Source organism: Furipterus horrens, unplaced genomic scaffold (genome assembly GCF_987537825.1).
Source record: "Furipterus horrens unplaced genomic scaffold, mFurHor1.1.pri manual_scaffold_11, whole genome shotgun sequence".
Lineage (NCBI taxonomy): Eukaryota > Metazoa > Chordata > Mammalia > Chiroptera > Furipteridae > Furipterus > Furipterus horrens.
In genome coordinates, this window is record NW_028327181.1 from 100,713,991 (window position 1) to 100,733,648 (window position 19,658).

Here is a 19,658-nt window from a genome sequence, read left to right on the forward strand (position 1 = left end):
TGTCTGCCTTGCGGCCACTATGGGTGCCACCCACAGGCGTCCCCAAGAGCCACCAGCCGCCCCCCACCCCGGCTGACACCCGCAGCAACCCCTCCTTCAGCACCAGCCATCAGGGTCCTGGTTCTTGGGAGGATATGAGGCCAAGACAGAGCAGCCGAAGGACAGGAGTGGACCCTCAACACACTGAAGTCCTGCAGCCAGAGACCGGCGTGGCATGTCTCCAACCCCCTCTCCCCACACCGCACCACCGTGGCCCCCTGCCCTCGCCCTGGGCTCCCTCTGCACCAGCGACAGCCTCTCACCGCCAGCCTCGCCCCCCTTTACACTGCCCAACCAGCTCCGGGGCTCAGCCGCCACCCTAGCTCCCATTCAGTGGTGCTCTTCAGCCTGGACAGTGACCCCTGTCCTCTCCACTCTGCAGGCAGCCTCCCCACCTGGCCTGTGCCTGCTCAGCCCAAGGCCACCTCCACAGGGACACACCCGCCTCTGCGGGTCCTGAGGGCCTCTCAGTCCATGTGTGACCCAGGTTTAAGTGGCACTGGAACTGGCAGTGAAAGGGCCCCCCTTGGTCACACTCCTCCCGCGAAGCTCCCTCTGGCTCTTTGGGGACCTGGGAGCCAGCTGAGCTGCAGTCTGCCTCCTGGGAGAGAGGCCAGGCAGAGGCCCTGGGGTCCACCTTCCTACCATGATCACCCTGCTCTGGCCTCAGATGGAAGCCTGAGGGGTCTCTGGAGCTCCCCCCTTTCTGCCCCACCCCCAGTCCCTATTCCCCAGGGCTGTCACCCCTACCCGAGCAGCCCAGCAGAGAAGGGCTGACCTTCTCACTCCCCCGGGGCTGTGCTGGGAGCCACCCAACAGGACCCTCAGCTCCGGCTGCGTTGTGGGCAGAACTGAGTAGTCCACAGCGACCCCTCCAGAGGGGCAGCAGAGACCAGGGGAGGCTGCAGACGGGTCTCCCACAGGATCAGAGCCCCCCAGTGTGGTCCTGGTCTGCCTGACGCTGTCCTGAGGATGGGCGGGGCACGGTGTCCACCCGCCCTCCAGCACCACACACCAGAGGGGACGCTGTTGGCTTCCACCAGCTGCAGGCCACGGGAAGAGAACACCCCACATCAAGCACCATGAGGGGAGAAGGCCAGAGTCAGAGCTGTCGAAGCCAGGTTCCTGACACCCAGAGCGCCGGAAAGGGACAGCCCAGCCCAGTCGCCGAGAGGCTGGCAGCCACAACAGCCACCCTGGCTCGCGGTGCGTGCAGTGGACAGGCGGCCACATGTGGATGGACTGCTGCCGCCCATCCTCCCACCCAGCAGGTCAGAGCGCGGGCTCCGGACCAGCAGAACAGATGGAGGTGCCCCCCAAAGTGCCAAAGCCCTGCCAGGACGCCAGATGCCAGCAGGGCCGCTCCTGCCGCCCCATCCCTCCCTCCTGGAGGTGCAGGCGAGGACTCCGCCAGAGGACGAACCAGAGCTCCAGGTCTACACACAGTCCAGTTTATTATGGCAAAGGTGAAAACGTCACCTCCTCCACATCAACCGGTCAAATTTATCCCAAAAATAACTCAGTACAAAACAGGTCTGCTTCAGAATTTAAAAAAAAAAAAAAAAAAAAAAAAAAAAGGAAAAAAACAGAAAAACCTTTACATGAGTTTTAAATCCTATTTTAGAACAGAAGAACCAAACGCATCGTTGGCTGCACGGCCCACCCACCCCTCCCGCGGGAACAGGGACGAGGCGCCTGGGCCCAGCTCCACGCACACGCGCCGCTGCTTTAGCTGGTGTCCATCTGAAAGAGAGAGAGACGTGCCGGCTCACGAGGCGGCCCCGGCGCCCACCGGGCCCTGGTCCGCCCCCCCGCCGCCCTCGCCCAGGACTCACCCGCGCGTTGTAGGCGTCCAGCTGGGCGTCTAGCTCCTCCGCAGAGATCTGCTGTTTCGAACTCCGGCCGGTGCCCCTGCCTCTGCCCCGGCTGCCTCCGCGGGCGCCTCTTCGAGTGCCGCCGCCGCCCCCAAAACCTCCGGAACCGCGGTTTCGAATCATCCCGCCTCTGTTTATGCTGGCGAGAAGGGGGGGTGTTGGCACCCGGGGCCCGCCGGGGCGCCCCCCAGGCCCGCCGTGCCGGACCCCGGGACTCACCTCTGTGCTGGTCTGCGCTGCGTGTCAATCTGTGACGTGACGAGCTGGATGTTCATGGGGCGGCCTGTGGCAGGAACACAAGAGGGCACAGTCCCGTCAGAGCCCCGACACCCACCAGGGCAGTGCCCTGTCTCCAGTGCTCCTGCGCAGGCAGTGGCCCAGACACACGGGGGGAGAATGAGGGCGCCAGCGGCGACCCGCCCACGCCCTGCTCCTTTGCAGACCAGTTCAGTGGGGGGGAAAGTGGGGGCGACCTGCCAGAAGCAGCAGTGCCCCCCTCTTTACGACTACAGCCCTGCGCGCACAGGCATGCTAAGGCGGTTCCGAGACGGCTTCACCGCAGTGGGTCTTCTCGAAGGAGCTAAAGGAGGGGAGGAATGTAGCTTGCCAAACGGGGGTTCACAAGGGGTTGGTCCAGATGTACAGGGCAGCATGAGAGGTGGCAAAATGGGAGAGCAAGGGGGCAAATGCAAAGTGTCCTCAACCCGAAGGGTAAGCCATACTCCTGCAGGGACACGTGCCAGCCCCCGTCCCCCGGGCTCAGCCCCAAACGCACCGTCCAAGGGGACACCGTTGTACTGTTTCATAGCTTTCAAGGCGTCTGCTTTCCGTTCAAAGTGCACGTCAGCCGTTCCCAGACTGCGGCCCGAGCGGTCGTAGTGCACAGCTGCCTTCTTCAGGGTTCCAAATTCGGCAAAGAGTTCCTGGGAGCCAGAGAGAGCAGCTGTTAGCAAAGTTGTTTCCTTGTGGTGGCCCTGGGACAGTCCCTGGAAGTGTGAGCTACTTTGAGGGTATTTCCCTGGGAGGCAGACGTACATATGGGGGCAGGACAGTGGTAACGGGAGACGTAGGGAAGGAAGGACGGGGCAGGGGGAACAGCAACGTCTGGGAGCAGCTGGGCCTGAGAGCTCCGGCCCACTTGGGGACCTGACATCTTTACCCCGCTGCAGTAAGGATCACAAAGCCCATCAGTGAAGGGCACGAGATGAAGTCGCTGTCTTCTTCAACAAAGGAAAGTTTACAACACACCCAAGGACTGTGCCAACAACCAACCAGCAAAGGCCAAAACCACAGAACAAGGGACGGCATCCGACAGGCGGACCAGCTCCAAGGGCCCATTGGATCGGGAGCCCTGACCCCACCCCTCCCCCAGGGCAGGTTCTGGCTCACCTTTCCCTCTCCTCCTACTCAAGCCTGCCGCAAAGTCTGAAGTCAAGCGCTGCCATGGAAACTGCCCTGACCTCAGGCAGGCTGGGAGATGGAGAGGGAACCCAGAGTGTGGGGCTACTCCGGCCGCAGGCACACAGCGGGAAGTGGAGTTCACCAAAAGCGGTTTCCAGTGGATGCCAGAAACCACCTTAAAAAAAGTGTTGAGACACCGTGAGGGCTCACCGGCCTCGCTCTGCCCTCCCACGGCTGAGCTCTGGGGCGCTGAGCCCAGGACGGCCCAGCACCCTGCCCCGGCCATCTCCAGGACTGACCCCAAGGTGCCATCGCGGAACCAGAGGCTAAATTCAAATGCCTTTGGGGCTGAACCAGTGAAAAAAAAAATGACGGAGGCTTCACCCTAAGACGGGTTCGAGAGTCAGGCCGCTGACGAGACCCGGGCGGGGTGAAGTGAAAGGACGCAGACAAGACAAGGGGCTCGGGGACACAGCAGAGACACGCGCGCTCCAGCCTCTGCGCTGTCAGCTCGGTGGAGGGCAGGCCCTCCTCCCAGCAGAGCACAAAGGCGGGCACGGGACAGAGCAAGCAAGCAAGCAAGCAGCCTGGCTCTGGCTCTACCCCTACGGCGGGAACCAGGCGCCCTCGGCCGGGCGGGAGCGCAGGCGGAGGCCGCTCCGGCGCCTAGCGCCGCAGGAGGAAGCGCAGCCGCTCCTCGCGCTGGGCTGGCGCCTTTTCCAGCACCAGCGGACCCACCGGCTCCAGCGGGACCTCTGCCCGGCCCCCCGCAGCCCCTGAGGGGGACAGTGGCCGGCCCCTGGGCGCCCGGAGGGCTCACTGTCCTGAGGACGAGGGGAGCTCGGGGACACATCCCCAACACCACCATCAACGCCGCGCGCGCGCGCACTGCGAGCCGAGGCGCTCCGGCCCTCACCTGGATATCAGCATCGGACACCCCAAAATCCAGATTGGACACCAGCAGCTTCCCACCGGTCTCCACGCCGGCGCCGCCCCCGAAGCCGCTGTCGAAAAGGTCATGCTGCCACTTGTCGGGAAGTTGCTTCGGCTGAAAGGCGGACAAAGCACGAGACAGACACAGGGCCGTGAGTCTCCCTGCAGGGCTCTGCCCCCGTCGCAGCCGCGGCAGGACCGTCCCCTGCCGGCCCGGAAAGGGCGGGGACAGGCCTGAGGTCCTCGGCTTCCCGCCCGCGCCGGGGCCCCAAGTCCCGCAACTCCTCCGTTCCCGCCAACTAACTTCTCGCTGCCGTGCGCCCGCGCCCCGCGAGCGTCCTCTCGAATCCCGCCGCCACGAGGCCGGGCGCCCAGCCCAGACAAAGGCGGGGAGGGTCTCCGCCTCCCGGCCCGGCCGGCGCGCGACCTTCCCGCCCGGCCCGGCGCCCACGCCCACCTTTCCGACCCGCCCCGCCGCCCTCCGCCGCGCGCTCCCCCGCCGCGGCGCTCTGCACTCACCCTGCTGTAGGGCGCCGGCCGGTTCCTGCCACCGCCGCCCGCCGCGCCGCGGGCTAGGGCCGCCCGGTTCCGGAGAGGCCCGCCGCCCCGGCTCACTCGTGCAGCTGCCTGCGCTCCACCGCGGCCTCCCTGGGAGCCGGCCCGGCCACGACCCCGGCCTCCGCCGCGGCCGCCGCGCTGGCTCCGGTTCAGCTTAATGATGTCGTCCAGAGACATGTCCATTTTGTCGGCCATGGCGGGCGCGGAATCGGCCTCGGCTTGAGCGCGCGCGTCAGCACGCCGGCTCGTCACTTCCGGTGCGGCGCGGCCGCCGATTGGCTGCGGGCGCGGCGGGAGCTAGGCCGGCGCTTGCGCGCTGGGGCTCGAGTTCGGCGGGCGCCGCTGCGAGGTGCCGGGCCGCGCGGTCGCGGTCGTTTTCGTACCTTCCCGCGCGGGTGCCGGCGCTGCCAACTGAAGGCGGGTGGGGCTGCGCGCGATTAAGTCGGCTCGGGTGCGAGTGCGCGGGGGCGGGGCGGGGCGGGGCTCGCCGCCTTTTCCGACCGTCACCTCGGGCGACCCCGCCCGGAGGGCGGTTTCCTGAGCGGAGTGGCAGCGAGAGGCGTTTGGGTCCCCGTCGGCCTGTCGCCCCCACCCCCGTCAGTCACGTGCTGTGCAGGTGTTCAGGGAGGCCGGCGCGCCCCGGGGTTTCCGCGGGCGACCCGGCCCCAGCGCCCTTGCCCCTCTTGGCGGCTAAAGCGGCTTCTCGGAGCGGACGGCCGGGCCCGGGCAGCATCCCCGCCCGGCGCGCACACGCCGCTGCTCCGCACACTCCGGGCAGCCGGCGATCTCTCCCCCGCCCCCGCCCCGCAGGCGCTGCCGCCATGAAGGTGAAGATTAAGTGCTGGAACGGCGTGGCCACCTGGCTCTGGGTGGCCAACGACGAGAACTGCGGCATCTGCCGGATGGCTTTCAATGGCTGCTGCCCGGACTGTGAGTGCCCCCGCGCCCGCCCGGCCCTGGCGTCTCCCCAGAAACGCCCGCACGAACCCCCTAGATTTCGGTGTCGCTTTCCTCTAGAAGAGCTGGCGGGAAAGAGGCAGGAGGTATGGGGCCACGGTAATGGAAAGACGCCGTGGAAAGCTTGGTCCGGAAAAGGAGCGCGGGCCTTGTCGTGATCAGACCCGGCTGGGGAGCACGTGGGGCCAAGAGCCGCGATGAAACTTCTTGGGAAGTTCTCGAGCAAAAGAAATAGAACGTTGCAAGGACCCTCCCCAACCCCTCCCAGGTCCGGAGCGAGGCCCGCGGCGGCGTCGCTTCCTCGTTTTGCGGAAGCTTCCCCGCGCCCCTGCGGACACCCCCAGGTGGTGCGGGCTGGGCGGGGCGGGTCCCCAACGGTGTCCGGTGGCTCCGGGCGGCGGACCCCGGGCTGCACTTTCTTGCTGGGTCGCCAGTTGTTGCAGCTAGAACAGCCTTTCCTCCACCGCTCTCGCTTTTTCAGACCTCGGACCCCTTTCGGGGGCTGCTGCGTTGGTCACCGTGCTACCTTCCGGTTTTATTAGGGTTCCTTTTTGTGGCTCCTTTGTCCCCAGGAGGCTCTCTGCACAGGAGCGGTGTTTTATTGTCCATTTGGGGCAAAAGCAGGTTTGCAGCAGTGAGTTGAGTTGTTCTCAGACCCAAGTGAAGGGAAAGCACAGCGAGGGTCGGGGCTTTGCTCCGGGACAGGTGGGGGCCCAGGGACCCCTGGGGCATTGCCGACCAGGCTTTCTGTGGGGTGGGCGCCCAGAGTGGCAGGTCCTGGCTTCTGCCAGGGAGACGCGAACCACTGACTTAGTGTAGATGCTGCTTTACTCCAGGCCGCAGGGAGGCAGGAGCGGGGCTGAGAGGACCTAATCCCTCCAGATCCGATAAAGAGGGGCGGCTGATGGGCTCTCCTGGATCAGGTTCTATTTGATGGGACTAGCAGGGCCCCCGGCTGGTTTTACTTAATCTGCTTTAATTTGCAGATCCCAGGGGCGGAGGGGCCTGGGGGCAAGCCCCGGAAACTTTCTAAGGGGCAGATTTGATAGGTACCTCCTGAAAACAAAAGTCCTCCAAAGCCTGTGTGCGGTGGTGCCCTTGGGTGATGGGGGCAAGGCCTGTGCTTGGGCCCTGGTGGCTGTGGCAGCAGCAGCAGCACCACACCACCACCACCACCATCACCACCATCACCATCATCACCATCCTGCGGGGCCGAGGTTGGGCGTCTGCCTCTGGGCTCGCCGCCGGCCTCCTGCGGAGAGTGCGGTTCAGAGTCTGCTCTTCGGTCCTGTCCCACTGACTTAGTCATGAATTGGTTGCTTTTTGTGCCCTGACCAGAGATCCGCAACCTTGGCAAATGGGGGTGGCACTGTAACCATCACAACTACCTGGCCCGCGCCTTAGAGGAAGGATTTCTTAAATATTTATTTCTAGAGCGAGAAAGAGGGGGAGAGAAACATCAGTGTGTGGTTGCATCTCATGCACCCCCAACTGGGGACCCAGCCCACAACCCAGGCCTGTGCCCCACTGGGAATCGAACTGGTGACCTTTCGCTTTGCTGGATGACACCCAGACCACTGAGCCACACCAATCAGGGCAAGAAAGGATTTTTTTACTTTTATTATTTTTTTTCAAAGCTTCTTTTTTATGGTTGAGAAACACTGCCCCAACATGTAACTGAGAAGACACAGCTGTGCCCGCCCCTGCCTCCCTGTCGGTGGCCAGACGCCCCCAGCTGCCCTCACTGGGGGCCCGGCCCTGGCTACCCATCTGCACAGCAGTGTGAGGTTGGAGGGGAGCACAGGCTGGCTTCCTGGGCCCTGGTTCCGCCAGGGGCCGTGCTCGGTGGGGCTTTGAGAGCGTCGTCCGCTGCTCAGCCGGCGTGAGCTGTAATGTCCTGCAGAGTGTGCATCCCTGTGCTGGTGTCAAGAGCAAGGCCCAGGACCGCAGGTGACCAGGCCTGGCCCTGTGGGCACAGGGCTCCAAGGGCAGTCCCTGTCCTCTGTACTTCGGACACATGTTGCAAATGGAGCTGCTACCTGGAGACTTATGTCCTCTGTCCCCTGGCCCTGACTTCTCTGTTTGGTCCCTCATGTTTGTGTATCAGTGACATCTGGGTACAGCTAGTGCTTGATAGGTGTAGAGGACCCCTAAGGCAGGGGTGTGGAGGAAAGGCGCCCCTGGGAGAAGAGGGTGGGGGAGCAGGCTTCCACTCCTCCACGGCTGTGGGGACCCTCCTCTGGGCATCAGGACGGCCGTTTCTCGATCTCGGGCGGTGTGCAGCGTCCTCTGCTCTGGGTCCTCTCCATGGAGGCAGCCTTGTCAGGTGCGTGGTGTGGTGCCAGCAGCAGGTGCCCTGTGCTCTGGAGGAGGGGCCCTTTCAAACTAGAAACAGGGAAGAGGTAGTGCCAGGGTCACTCCCAGCCTGTGACAGGCCAGGCACTGGGTCCCTGCTGCCTCGGGTAGGAGCTGGCAAGGTCCAGAGGCCCCAGCCTCTTGCTCTTGACAAGAGGAATAGCTCCTACTTAGCTGTGGGTCAGTTTGTCGCAGCCTTGGCGTAATAGGTCAAATGTCCGAGTTGCACTGTCTGCCGATGGCTGGGGCCCTGGCGGCCAGCAGTGGGGGGCGGTGGGCCGGGCTGGGCTCTTCCTGACACGGGGCCATCCTGAGCTGCTCCCTTCCACTGCGCGGGGGTTACGCAACCTTCACCCAGGGGTGGTGGCCGTGCCGCAGACCCCGTCGGGACTATCCTAAAAGCGGTCTTCCCTAAGGGGCCTTGGGCACAGACACCAGCGTCCTGGGGTCCCCGCCTTGGTCCCACCTGGCCTTTCCCGGCCCCACGTGACCCGCACCCTCTCCGTCCCTGCGCAGGCAAGGTGCCGGGCGACGACTGCCCACTGGTGTGGGGCCAGTGCTCGCACTGCTTCCATATGCACTGCATCCTCAAGTGGCTGAACGCGCAGCAGGTGCAGCAGCACTGCCCCATGTGCCGCCAGGAGTGGAAGTTCAAGGAGTGAGCGCTGGCCGCGCTGGTGGGACAGGCCTGGAGCCGGCTGTCTCCTCTGTCACGATGTTGACACTTCTATCCAATAAGTAAAACTCATTAAACTGCCTGAGCCTCGCCTGAGGCCTCGGTTGCCTGTCTCGGTGCCGATGTGTCCTCGCGTGTGTGGCTATGAAAACTCATGAATAAACATCTCTGCGGCGCTGCGGAGGCCCTGAGTCACTGAGTCACAGCTCCGGGCGGTGAGGGCCACAGATCAGCCGGAAGAGCCGAGGGCAGGAGCGGCTGGCTCGGGCTGGAAGGGCCCATCAGCCAGGTTCCCACCTGATGGAAGCTGGGCTGGCTTGCTGACCCCAGCTCGGCACAGCTGGCATTCACTGCCCACAGGCCCTCCTGTCAGAGGCCGGCCCAGCCCGGGCGCTGGAGGCGCCGAGCCAGGTGCACTGTGCAGCGGGGATGGGCTCAGCCCCTCCCTTGCTCACACGAAAGGCCAGCTCTTCTTCAAGGCTGTGACCCACAGTGTAGGGACCCATGTCCTTGACTGCAGGCTGTCCCCAGGTGTCTGAGGGCCTCCCCCACCTAGGGCAGGGCAGCCCTGGGGAGGCTCCTTTGGGTCCCTGGGCTCCTCCGCAGCTCCTGTGGGGGCAGGGGTCTCAGCCCCAGGAGTTCAGCACAGCTTCTGGGTGGAGCCGACCGTGGGCAGCCTGTCCCATGAGCTGCAGGGAGCCCCTGACACGCCTCCAGTCTGTTCTCTGTCCCCCACCCCCACCCCCTGAGGTGCTGCCCTGTTCCCCTATAGTAAACCCTTCTGTCAGCCTAGTGGGTGGGCATTGCCCCAGGGGAGAAGGTGGGGAGTTTTCTCAAGGAAAGCAGGGACTGGGGCCCATGGATCCCTGAGGTCAAGCACCCCTCCCCCCAACCTAGCTGCAGGGTCTCCTTAGTGGTCACTGTACTGCCCGCATTTGGAGGGGTGGGAGAGGGGGTGTCTGCGTGAGCCTAATGGCCAACGGTCAGCTGCTCAACTGCCCAGGGAGGGCTGGTGGCCCGTTTGGTACCCCTCTGGCCCTGGGCTTCCTGCCACCCTGAAAACAGCAAGACGTGTGGTCCTGGGTTTGAGCCGCTCCTCTGCTCCCTGCAGCCTCTCTGTCTACAGTGTCTGGGTTGTGGGGTCTCTAGGATTAAGGGGGACAGTGGGCCATGGTCACTGCAGGGGGAACCCCTGGAGGGCCTGCCCCTGGGACTTGCCCCTTTCTTGGGGACTTCTTTCCTGTGACAGGAAGTGCCCACTGGGATGCACCCTTGCCCAGCAGGGTAAGTGCTCTCAGCTCCCAGCTGGCCCCAGGTTACACAGTGCTGCCTGGCCTCCTCAGTGCGTGGCCGGCTCCAGCCCGGGCCTCTTGGGGCTGCTCGGCGCCCTCAAGCTGGGCACAGCTGCCCACCAGGCCCTGCACACACCAAGTCCAGCCACTGCCTTCTCCCAGGAAGCTGAGGACCGTGCCCTCAGCTGCCCTGGACACCGCTTCGCCCCCACCCTGGTGAGCTGTCCTGCCCGCCTGCAGCCAGCTCAGCTTTCCCACTTGGCTGTGGCCCCACGCAGGGCCTGGGTCCAGTTCATCTCTTGGACGCTGGCACATAGTAGGTGTGCAATAAACGGGCCTCTGCTGGTCGTGATTTCTGCCCTCCGGCCAGGCCCTGGATGTTCGGACCAGCATGGGGGGTGGGGGGGTGGGAAGGGAGAAGGCCCCACCCAGAGGCCACCCGCCCCTTGGTCCAGTTGCTGCCTGCCTGCCCTCCCCTCCCCGTCGGGTAGGAGACAGACTGGCCCCGGCCCACCCAGACTGATTCTTCCCCAGGAGCTCGGGGCCTGGGGTCAGTTGCCCTTTAGGGCCAGAGAGACCGTCTCCTGCACCCTGTGCACTCGCGGCTCTGTCTCTCTGGGGGGCCTCAAGATTGGTTGGGGGTTCGGTGCAGCCCCGTGTGCCCCCGCTGGGCGCTCCCTCCCAGCAGTAGCAGGAGGGACTCGAAACAAGCAACCGCGGCGGGGTGGGGAGGGCGGGGCACCGGGCCCCCACCAAGCGCTGGGCCTCCCCGCAGCCTCGCGGCAGTCCCGACAGGTCTCCCGCGCGGACCCCGCCCCGCCGCGCCCCGCCACAGATATAAGGCGCCCGCCGCTGCCGCTGCGAGCCTGACGTCCGCGCACTCCGTCCACATGGCCGGCTCCGCCGCACTGGCCGCCGCACTGGCGCTGTGCCTGCTGCTGGCGGCCCCCAGCCGCGCGTGGTACAAGCAGGCCGCGGGGCCCAGCTCCTACTCGGTGGGCCGCGCGGCGGGGCTGCTGTCCGGCTTCCGCGGGTCCCCGTACGCGGGGCGCTCCGGCCGGGCCGCCGCCTTTCCGGAGCAGCGCCCCGGCATGCGAAGCCCCGTGAGTGCAGGCGGGGGGCCGTAGGGGGGCGCAGGTGCGGGTGCTGGAGGGCGGGGGGCGCGGTGGAGCAGGGGGCGCCCCTCAGCCTCCTCCTGCCCGCAGGCCGTTTGCGTCAAGGACATCACTCCGAACCTGCAGAGTTGCGAGCGACTCCCCGACGGCCGTGCCACCTTCCAGTGCAAGGCGGACGTCTTCCTGTCGCTCCACCCTGCCGACTGTCGCAGCGCTTGAGCCCCGCCCGACCTGGCACTGGACGCGGCTAGACTCCCGAGGGGCACACCTGGACCCCCGAGATGGTGCCCAGTATCACCCACCCCATTTCCACAGTAAACGGCTAAAGGATTCAGTGACAACCGTGTGTGCGTGCGCGGTGACGGGGGCGCTGCCAGAGGGGCGAGGCCAGTGGTCGGTCCCTAAACCTGGGCTCTGCCCCACGCTGCACTGCTTTCTGCCGGGTCCCAGAGGCCACCAGGCTCTCTTCAAACACACGCACAGGTACAGCCCCAGCCCGCTGCTCCAACACTGCGTGGGGAGCTTTCTGGGGCCCCCACTGCTCACCATGCCAGACCCCTCCAACCCCCGCTCCCCTGCCTTTGTCCCCAACCAGCCATCAAGACTGCTCAGCCGGCTTCAATGTCCCCAACACCCCACCCAGCTGGTCCTCCGGCCTCAAATCCTGGGTTTCTTGAGGCCAACACTCCCCCTCACTAGAGGGGCTGCCTGTAGGGTCACTTTTCCTGGAGCCCCCAATACCTGCTCAGTACTAGGGATGGGGCAATGGCTCCGGCGCGGTGCCAGGGAAACCGGCTGTCTGCCAGGACAGGGCAGCCGGACCTGCAGCTGCAGGGCGGGCAGGCTGCCTAGCAAATTTCACGTGAGCTGACCAACCCTGGCGAGTGCGCCTGGTGCCAATGAGCCCTGCCCCCCACCCCCAAGTTCCCTTCAGAGCATGAGCTGGGGCCTCAAGTGAAGTCCAGAGCCTGTCCCGGGGGTGCTGCCCACCCCCCCCTCGTGGAGCACCTGCCTGACTGCTCACGGAGGCTGTGGGTGGACCTCACAGTCCCACTGCACTGAGTAGATCTCTCCAGTGGGCTGACCTCTTGGACCCTCACACCCTGTGCCCTGGCTGCTTCTTTGGGGCAGCCCCCACCTCAGGGTGGCATCCTGTGGCTGAATTAAGCATCCAGGAGCCCACTGACCACACCCCAGCCTCTTCTGAGTCTATAGGGGAGGTGGGGTCTGGTCCCTTTGCCCAGGGGTCTGAGTCTGGGGAGGTCTGGCACCATAGGGCACCTGAAGTTGGGGGGTCAGATGGGGTGGAGGTGCAGGGAGGGCCCTGTGCCTCTCAGTTTAATACCCCCTACTTGGGTAGGGAGAAGGGTAGGTGGGGGCTGCCCAGCCAGGGGTCCGTGTGAACCCTCAGTTACCTTGCTTGAGCTTCCTGCTGGGAGTTTGGAGTTAGACCCCAAGAATAAAATTGAGCCCTGGCTGGTGTGGCTCAGTGGACTGAGTGCCGGCCTGTGAAGCAAAGGGTTGCCAGTTCGATTCCCAGTCAGGACACAGGCCTGGGTTGTGAGCCAGGTCCCCCATTGGAGGCGCATGAGAGGCAACTAATGGATGTTTCTCTCCCTCTCTCCCCTTCTTCCCCTCTCTCTAAAAATAAATAAAACCTTAAGAAAGAAAAAGTAAGTTGAGCCCTGGCCAGGCAGCTCGGTAGGTTAGAGCATCGTTGTGATGCAGCAAGGCTGTGGGTTTGATCCCCGGTCAGGGCATGTACGACCACCAACCCATGATGCACCAATGAGTGAAACAACTGATGTTTCTAAGTCAATTTTAAAAGTAAAATCGAAAGAGAGGTCCAGCCCACCTCCGATCAGAGGGCATGCTGGCTTTTGATTTCCACGGGGCCAGGCTACAGAGTGCCCCACCCCAGCAACTGAAGGGCAGGGAGCATTCTGCGAGGAAGGAGGAGGGGGCTCAGAATACCCCTCACATTCCTCACTGCTGGACAGAAAACCAACAACCAAACCATTGCCCCTGCAGCCACTGGGCTACTCCCAGTGGGTCTGATTTGGGTGCCGGAGACCCTGAGATTCTGTGGACCCCCGTCCTTCCTGCGAGGGTGGCCCTCTGTGAAGCTGCCAGGACTCAGCCTCTCATCCACCTGGTGACAGACTCCAGGCCTGAGAAAACCCACTCTCGCTTCTCTGGTTCTGTTACAGCCGCCATGGCCAGTGGCCCAGGGGCCTGGGGGCCTCCTCACTGCCAGGCCACCTGTGCCCCTCCCTGCCGGGTGGGCAGCAGGCAGCAGGGCTGGCTGACGCGGAGCGCCTCCCACCAAGTTTATTTGGTTGTACACCAGCCAGTCAGGCACAACATCGAGAAGAGAGTCGGAGGGGGGGCCAGGCTCAGGCACCCGGAACGCAGCACGAGGCTGAGGGTGCTGATGCAGGAGGCGGCCTGTCTGTGCCCGAGGCGGCAAGGCCCTGGGCTCTCGGCCACTGTTCCCGGACGTGGGCTCTCACCGAGGGGTGGGCAGGAAGTCAGCTCGGGTCTGCAGTGGCCTCCCAAGGGGATGGCATAGGGGGGCCGTAGTGCAGTCAGGAGGATGGAAGCTGGGCCGCCCCAGGTGCGCAGAGTGGCACCCTCTGCTCATCCCGCCTGCTGGGTGGCCTGTGGTGCTGGGCTCCCCAGAGCAGCTTAGAGGGAAGGGGGCGGGGGGACAGGGAGAGGCAGCGGCCGCCCCTCGCCAGCCCTTCCAGGGCCAGGCCATCAGAGGGCAGATGCCACAGCTTTGTTAAAACCCTGTGAGCTGGACTCCAAGGTGCAGGAAGCAGGGCAGGGGACAGGGCCAAGCCCCAGGGCTCGCGGTGACCGTCGTCCTCCGTCAGAAGGTGCTGTCACTCTCCCTCTTGGGCTGCGCCTCCTGCCGCCTCATGGCCTGTAGGAAGGCCAGCTCCTTGGCCTCTTTCTTCTGGTTCCGGGCCTCGTACTCCAGCCTGGGGACCAGCCAGGGGTGAGCCCGTGCACGGCCGGGCCTCGGGCCCCCCGTGCGCCGCAGCCCGGCGGCGGCCTCACCTGTTCTTGATGATGCGCTGGACGATGAGGTCCGTGGTGAGGTCACTCCCGCTGTCGACATGACAGAAGATGCCTCTCCTCTTGGGCTCCTGGAGGCGAGGAGGAAGGAGATGTGGGCCGTCCTCTGGACCTCGAGGGGGCTGCCCAGTGCCGTGGGGACAGTCACTTTGTCCATTAGTGCCCTGCTCCTTGGACTGTGGGGCCCTGGGATGCACAATGGCCACCACCCTGTTTCCCAGACAGGCACAGCTCGGGCCCAGCACGCCCCACCTGGTACGGGTCAGAGCCATCCCTGTCAGGCACGATCTCCGTCTTCCCGTGACACACCAGGTCCACCTGCGGAGGGAGCGGGGTCAGGGAGGCTGCCACAGCCACAGTGCGCGTCTCGTCTCCTGCCTCTCAGCCCAGTGGCCCCACGGCCCAGCCCACAGGGAGCCTCACCTTGAAGTGGTCCAGGAGCTCTGCCGTGACGGCGTATGGGGCCCCAATCACCACTTCCGACACGTACTGCAGGGACAGGGAGCAGCTGGTTAGCCAGGACCCCACTGGGCTAGAGGGGGTGGGAGACGGCCCTAACCGCCAGCCGACTGCCAGTGGGGCGGCAGGAGCGGATGGGCCCCCGCCCGCCCCACGCAGCCCCACACTCACGCGGCAGGAGCGGATGGGCCCCCGCCCGCCCCACGCAGCCCCACACTCACGCGGCAGGAACGGATGGGCCCCCGCCCGCCCCACGCAGCCCCACACTCACGCGGCAGGCCAGCACGCTCAGGGTGCGCTCGTTCAGGTTCATGATGGGGTAGTTCTTGCCCTTGTAGTGGTTCACCTCCTAAGGCCAGAGTGGGGGCGGGTCAACAGCGCCCACCAGTGTGGGGGAGGCCTGGAGGGCAACCCTGCCCCAGAAAGAGGCCCACTCATCTCTGCCTCCACCAACATTCGGGGCCTCACTCCCCGCGGGCCTCCCGTGCCTGCCTCGTGCCCCCACCCCCACCCCCCCGCCGTCTGCCTGGAGCCGAGACCTGGTCGAAGTGCAGGCCCGCAATGACGTAGGGCCTCTCCGCCAGGCCATGCACCTTCTCCAAGAAGTCCACGTGCCCGATGTCTGCGCCCAGGCTCAGGAGCGAGTAACGGGGCAGGAGCCACTGCCCACCCGTCCTTGGTGCTTCCTGCCAACCGCAGGGTCCCCACAGCCACCCCACTCCAGGGCTTCAAGAAGCCAGGGAGGCCTCCCTAGGGCAAGTGGGGACACGCAGAGGAAAGGGCTGGGGCAACCCCCCAACCCCCACTACAGAGGATACGAAACAGGTCAAAGGCACCGGCCACATAAATGACCGTATCCCCTGGCTGAGGCTCCTTCCCAGAAGCAAACTGGATGATCTTCTGGGATGTCTGCAGAAACTGGGACACGCCTGTCCAGGGGTTCCGCCCCCCTGGGCACTGTAAGCCAAGAGGGCTCTGATCAGCGACAAGAGATTTGCAGGCATGTCCCTCACCCGCACATGCCTGCCCACCTGCTCTGGGCACACAGCTGCAGGGTGGAGGGAGCAGGTGTCGGGTCTACAGGGCAGGACTCTGAACCCCAGCCGCAGCCTGCCCTTACCTATACACACCATGGCCAGGCTGGGCAGGGCCCCTGTGGCCGGTGGGACTGCGGCCCCACCCCATGGTCACAGCAGGCACTGCAGCCGCCACCACCCAGGTCCAGGAGGAAGGCCAATGGACATGGCACTCATGGGGACCCCGCACCCACCCCAAGGCCACCCCTGGTCACCTGGGAGAAAAGCATCTCCCTGGCAAGGGTCCGATGAGAGGGCTAGAAAGGGAGAGAGGGCCAGGCCGCCTGGCCAGAAGCTACCTGTCCACGGGCAGGCCTTGCTCCCCTCCAGCAGCACCAGCCAGTCCCTCCCCTGTCCGCACCCAGAACAGGAAGTGGGGCGGGGGCGGGGGCTCGGGGCGACGCTCACCTTGCCAAAGCTGTCTGCGTACTCCCGGTACTCTGAGGATATCTCCTGCATGGAAAGGGGAGGTTGGGGCCTCGCCTGCCAGACGTGGCCAGCCCTAGGACACCGAAGCCCACGGTCCTGGAGCCCACCGAAGGGCCAGGGCAGGGCCCTCCCAGCAACGTCCTCAGGCGGGGCCTCAGAGGTTCCACCCCAGCCCCAGACTCACCTGGCTGCTGTGATGGGCCTTGGTCGCCAGCAGCATGCGGCCTACGAGGTCTGTGGTGGACACGCCCTGGGTGCGTTTGCACTCTCTGGGGACAGAGTGGCAACCAGGTGGGTCGGAGCTCTCAGGTCACCCAACCTAAGCGCAACCCAGCCTCCTGGCTGCCATGACGGGCACAGACAGGCATTTCCTCGGTGCTCTGGGCTGTGACAGAAACCTGGGATGCCCTGCTGGGCGGTACCCCCAGTCCCAGTCATGGCCATGGCCACGAGAAACGCAGGTTGTGGCCCGGACACACCCCACACAGGCAGGAAAACGTGAGGGGAACGCTGAGTCCCACTCCTTGAGAGGGGGCCGCGGTGGGGCTCACCTGTACCTCCCAGCCTGCTTCACTTCCTCGTAGGTGTCCCGGCCGTCAACAGTCAGTGTGATATCATCTAAGGAGTAACACACCCCGGGGAACAAGGGTCAATGCCCCACTGCCACGGAGACCGCCAGGGCCCACGGCCTTGCTTCCCAGGCCTGTCCTCGTGGCCTGGGCTGTGTCTGGGGAAGGACCCAGAGAGCTCAAGTCCCCAAAGGGCTCAGGGCTCCCCAAAACACGAGGGGTCCCAGCACCTCCCACGAGCCCCTGGTCTGAGCCTGCCCAAGTGCCACTCACTGCCGTGAACACAGAAGTCGCAGCTGTACTTGTCCAGCGTCTCCAGCGTGGTGACATAGGGGGCTGCCGGCACCACCTCGTCCACCCACTTGATGGCCTGCACCATCCTGTACCGCTCCTCCTGCGTGAACACCGGGGGGCCCTTGTGCTTGGAGATTTCCTCTAGGGCCAGAACAGAGGGGGCCGGGTCCGTGAGAGCCGGGGGTGCCCTCACACACCCCAGCGGCCAGCACCCTGTCTTCTGGCCGGCACGGCCACTCAGGATGGTTTGCTGGGTAAGCGCGTGGTCGCCTCACCCAACCTGAGTCCCAGGTGACGGGGACAGCCCTCTGGCAGGCACGGGGTGCAGGGAGGCGGGGCAGCGCCGCTCACCATCGGTGTGCACGCCGACGATGAGGTAGTCGCCCATGGCCCTGGCCTGGCGCAGCTGGTTTGAGTGGCCATAATGCACCATGTCGTAGCTGTGGGGAGGCAGGGCCATCAGTCCCGGGGCTGGGGTGGGGGCTGCCGCTTGTCTCCTGCTTGGCCCCTTTAGTGAGCCCTCGGAGAAGCCGCCACCAGGAACTTCTCCCCAGGGTCCGGCTGGGCCTGAGCCTTCGGAGGGGAGGCGGGTGCTCAGCTGTGCACAGCACCGGTCCATGGGCCCAGGCCGGTCCAGCAAGCTTCTGGCTGTGCCAGGGACAAGGCCTTCAGGACCAGGGCTGGAGGGCACACAGAGCAGTCCTCGCCCCCCACTCCTGAGGCTGCAATGCAGCCCGGGGGCCTCTTTAAGCTGCAGAATTTGAGGGCGGGCTAAGCTCATTACTACTCAAAGACAAGTAAAGAGTCTCTGGGGTCCACGGGACACAAAGTCCAACCGACAAACAAGGCCAATGGCTGCTGCTGGGATCCCGCTGCTCCCACACAGCCCCCAGAAACTCGGCGAGGCTTTGCTCTCTGCAGCCAACCACCACCTCCCTGTCACTTGGCTCTAGAGCTTTATGTACAGAGCCAGGCTTGGCTAGAGTGGCCTCTCAACTTGCAGGTCACAGACAGCAGCCACTGTGCTGGGCTCCCTCCCGCGCGCGCCGCCTGTGCTGTGGGGGCCCGCACTGTTCCACAGCCCCCGAGCTGCGCCCTCACGCTCGCTCTACTTCTTCCAGCCTCACACTGCCGTCTGAGCAGGCAAAGCAGTCCCTGCCTCCCCAGGTGGCTCGGAGCTGCTCTACTGAAGCCACCTGAGACCCGTTCCCCACACTGGGCCCAGGAGCCAAGCCATTGGGACCGCAGGGGTCTGGCCCTGGGGTATGGGAAGAGGGAGGTCCTAATCCAGCCCCCCCCCCACGCCCGTCCCTGTGCCCACTGGACAGGCTGGGCCAAGGTGTGGCCGGCCCGCGGGGCGAGGGCCTGCTGGCCAGGACCAAGGTCAGAGTCCACAGACACGAAGCCACAAGGTGATTCGGGTGCAGAAACGGGACAGACGAGGGCGTTTCCTTCTCTGCTTCCACCAGGGCAAGGTCGGAAGAAGCATCACAGGTGGCACAATTATCCGCTGAAAGCCCCAAACATCTTCAGGGGCCTCCACTGTCTGCGCAGGAGCACGGGCTTCCATGGGGGTCCCGGACAGCCACGCAGCTCCTGCGCGGACCCCGCCAGGGCACTAGGAGCCTCTCTCTGGGCTTGTGCTGGTCGCGCAGGGGAGCCTGGCACAGACAGCTCCGGGGAAGACCTCCGGGTGCCTGGCACCTTCAGGCGGCACGGAAACGCCTAGACTCATCGCGCGACTTTCGCCACCACAGTCCCCGAGCTGGGCGGGCCGGCCGTGGCTTACTGGCAAACGTCGGGAGCGCCTTCGGGAACGGCGCTGCTCCCACAAGCCTCCGAGTCCCCGCGGCCCAGACTGCGCCGTGGTCCCGCAGGCCGGGCCGCCGCGGCAGGGGCGGCCCCAGGTCCCAGGGGTCCTCCGGCCGCCCGCAGCCCGCGTCTGCCACCCTCCCCCTGCCATCGACGGCGACCCGGGCCCCAGGGAAAGGCCCTTCACACGCGCGTCTCCGGGCGCCAGCGCAGCGGCCACTGCGGCCCGGCCCCCGCCCGCCAACGCCTGCCGCCGAGCTCACCAGCCGTCGCACCACACCCGCACGGCAGGCCTGCCCCCCGGGCCCGGCCGCTCGGCGCCGACCGCCACCCCGTGCCCGTTTCGGATCATGTCCCCACGGCAGCAGCACGCCCCGGGCCGGCTCCGAAACTCCGAGCCGCCACCGGCCCCGCCCCGCGCACGCGCCGTCAGGCGGCTATCACCAGGCGCGCGCAACCAATGGTGAGCGGCGCCCCGCCCGCGGGGCCCGCCCACTCGCCCAACCAATGGCGCGCGCGCACCGCCCCCAGCTCGCACCTGGCGGAGGGGGCGGGGCCGAACCACCGGGAGCACCTTCAGCCCCGCCCCCCCCACGGGAGCCCCGCAGGGCGCCTGTCCCAAGGGTCATACACGAGTCACGCAGTGCAGGAAGCCAGTGCAAAGAGCGTTTAATAGCAACAGAGAGGTGCGCCGAGAGCCGAGGCTCCACCCCAGCCCAGCCGCGCACCCAACAG

At 65.6% G+C, this 19,658-nt stretch overlaps 4 protein-coding genes across 9 annotated transcripts; 2 read left to right on the forward strand and 2 right to left on the reverse strand.

Moving 5' to 3' along the window:
- Positions 1–1,585: 1,585 nt before the first annotated feature.
- Positions 1,586–5,068, reverse strand: ALYREF (Aly/REF export factor). 2 transcript variants are annotated; one of them, XM_090257811.1, is made up of 6 exons: positions 4,767–5,068; positions 4,231–4,362; positions 2,689–2,836; positions 2,133–2,196; positions 1,875–2,052; positions 1,586–1,782 (listed from the first exon to the last, which is right to left on the reverse strand). In XM_090257811.1, the coding sequence occupies exons 1-6, from the start codon at positions 4,998–5,000 to the stop codon at positions 1,768–1,770; spliced, it is 771 nt and encodes a 256-aa protein (XP_090113937.1). In that variant the 5' UTR covers positions 5,001–5,068; the 3' UTR covers positions 1,586–1,767. The 2 variants fall into 2 exon arrangements, with proteins under 2 accessions (XP_090113937.1, XP_090113938.1); XM_090257812.1 differs by lacking the exons at positions 1,586–1,782; positions 1,875–2,052; positions 2,133–2,196 and adding an exon at positions 3,303–3,489 and having other exon boundaries at positions 2,699–2,836.
- A 17-nt stretch (positions 5,069–5,085) lies between these two features.
- ANAPC11 (anaphase promoting complex subunit 11) lies at positions 5,086–8,899 on the forward strand. 5 transcript variants are annotated; one of them, XM_090257818.1, is made up of 3 exons: positions 5,086–5,154; positions 5,616–5,735; positions 8,634–8,899. In XM_090257818.1, exons 2-3 carry the CDS (start codon positions 5,627–5,629, stop codon positions 8,777–8,779), a joined length of 255 nt encoding a protein of 84 aa, XP_090113944.1. In that variant the 5' UTR covers positions 5,086–5,154; positions 5,616–5,626; the 3' UTR covers positions 8,780–8,899. The 5 variants fall into 5 exon arrangements, with proteins under 5 accessions (XP_090113944.1, XP_090113942.1, XP_090113941.1 ...); XM_090257816.1 differs by having other exon boundaries at positions 5,108–5,256; XM_090257815.1 differs by having other exon boundaries at positions 5,108–5,226.
- A 1,630-nt stretch (positions 8,900–10,529) lies between these two features.
- Positions 10,530–11,541, forward strand: NPB (neuropeptide B). The gene is made up of 2 exons (XM_090257813.1): positions 10,530–11,188; positions 11,291–11,541. Exons 1-2 carry the CDS (start codon positions 10,976–10,978, stop codon positions 11,417–11,419), a joined length of 342 nt encoding a protein of 113 aa, XP_090113939.1. The 5' UTR covers positions 10,530–10,975; the 3' UTR covers positions 11,420–11,541.
- Positions 11,542–13,589: 2,048 nt separating this feature from the next.
- On the reverse strand, positions 13,590–19,344 carry PCYT2 (phosphate cytidylyltransferase 2, ethanolamine). The gene is made up of 13 exons (XM_090291623.1): positions 19,187–19,344; positions 17,463–17,551; positions 17,091–17,252; positions 16,800–16,866; positions 16,433–16,517; positions 16,228–16,272; positions 15,562–15,700; positions 15,283–15,365; positions 15,015–15,092; positions 14,708–14,773; positions 14,537–14,602; positions 14,267–14,355; positions 13,590–14,187 (listed from the first exon to the last, which is right to left on the reverse strand). Exons 1-13 carry the CDS (start codon positions 19,273–19,275, stop codon positions 14,076–14,078), a joined length of 1,170 nt encoding a protein of 389 aa, XP_090147749.1. The 5' UTR covers positions 19,276–19,344; the 3' UTR covers positions 13,590–14,075.
- Between the last annotated feature and the right edge of the window lie 314 nt (positions 19,345–19,658).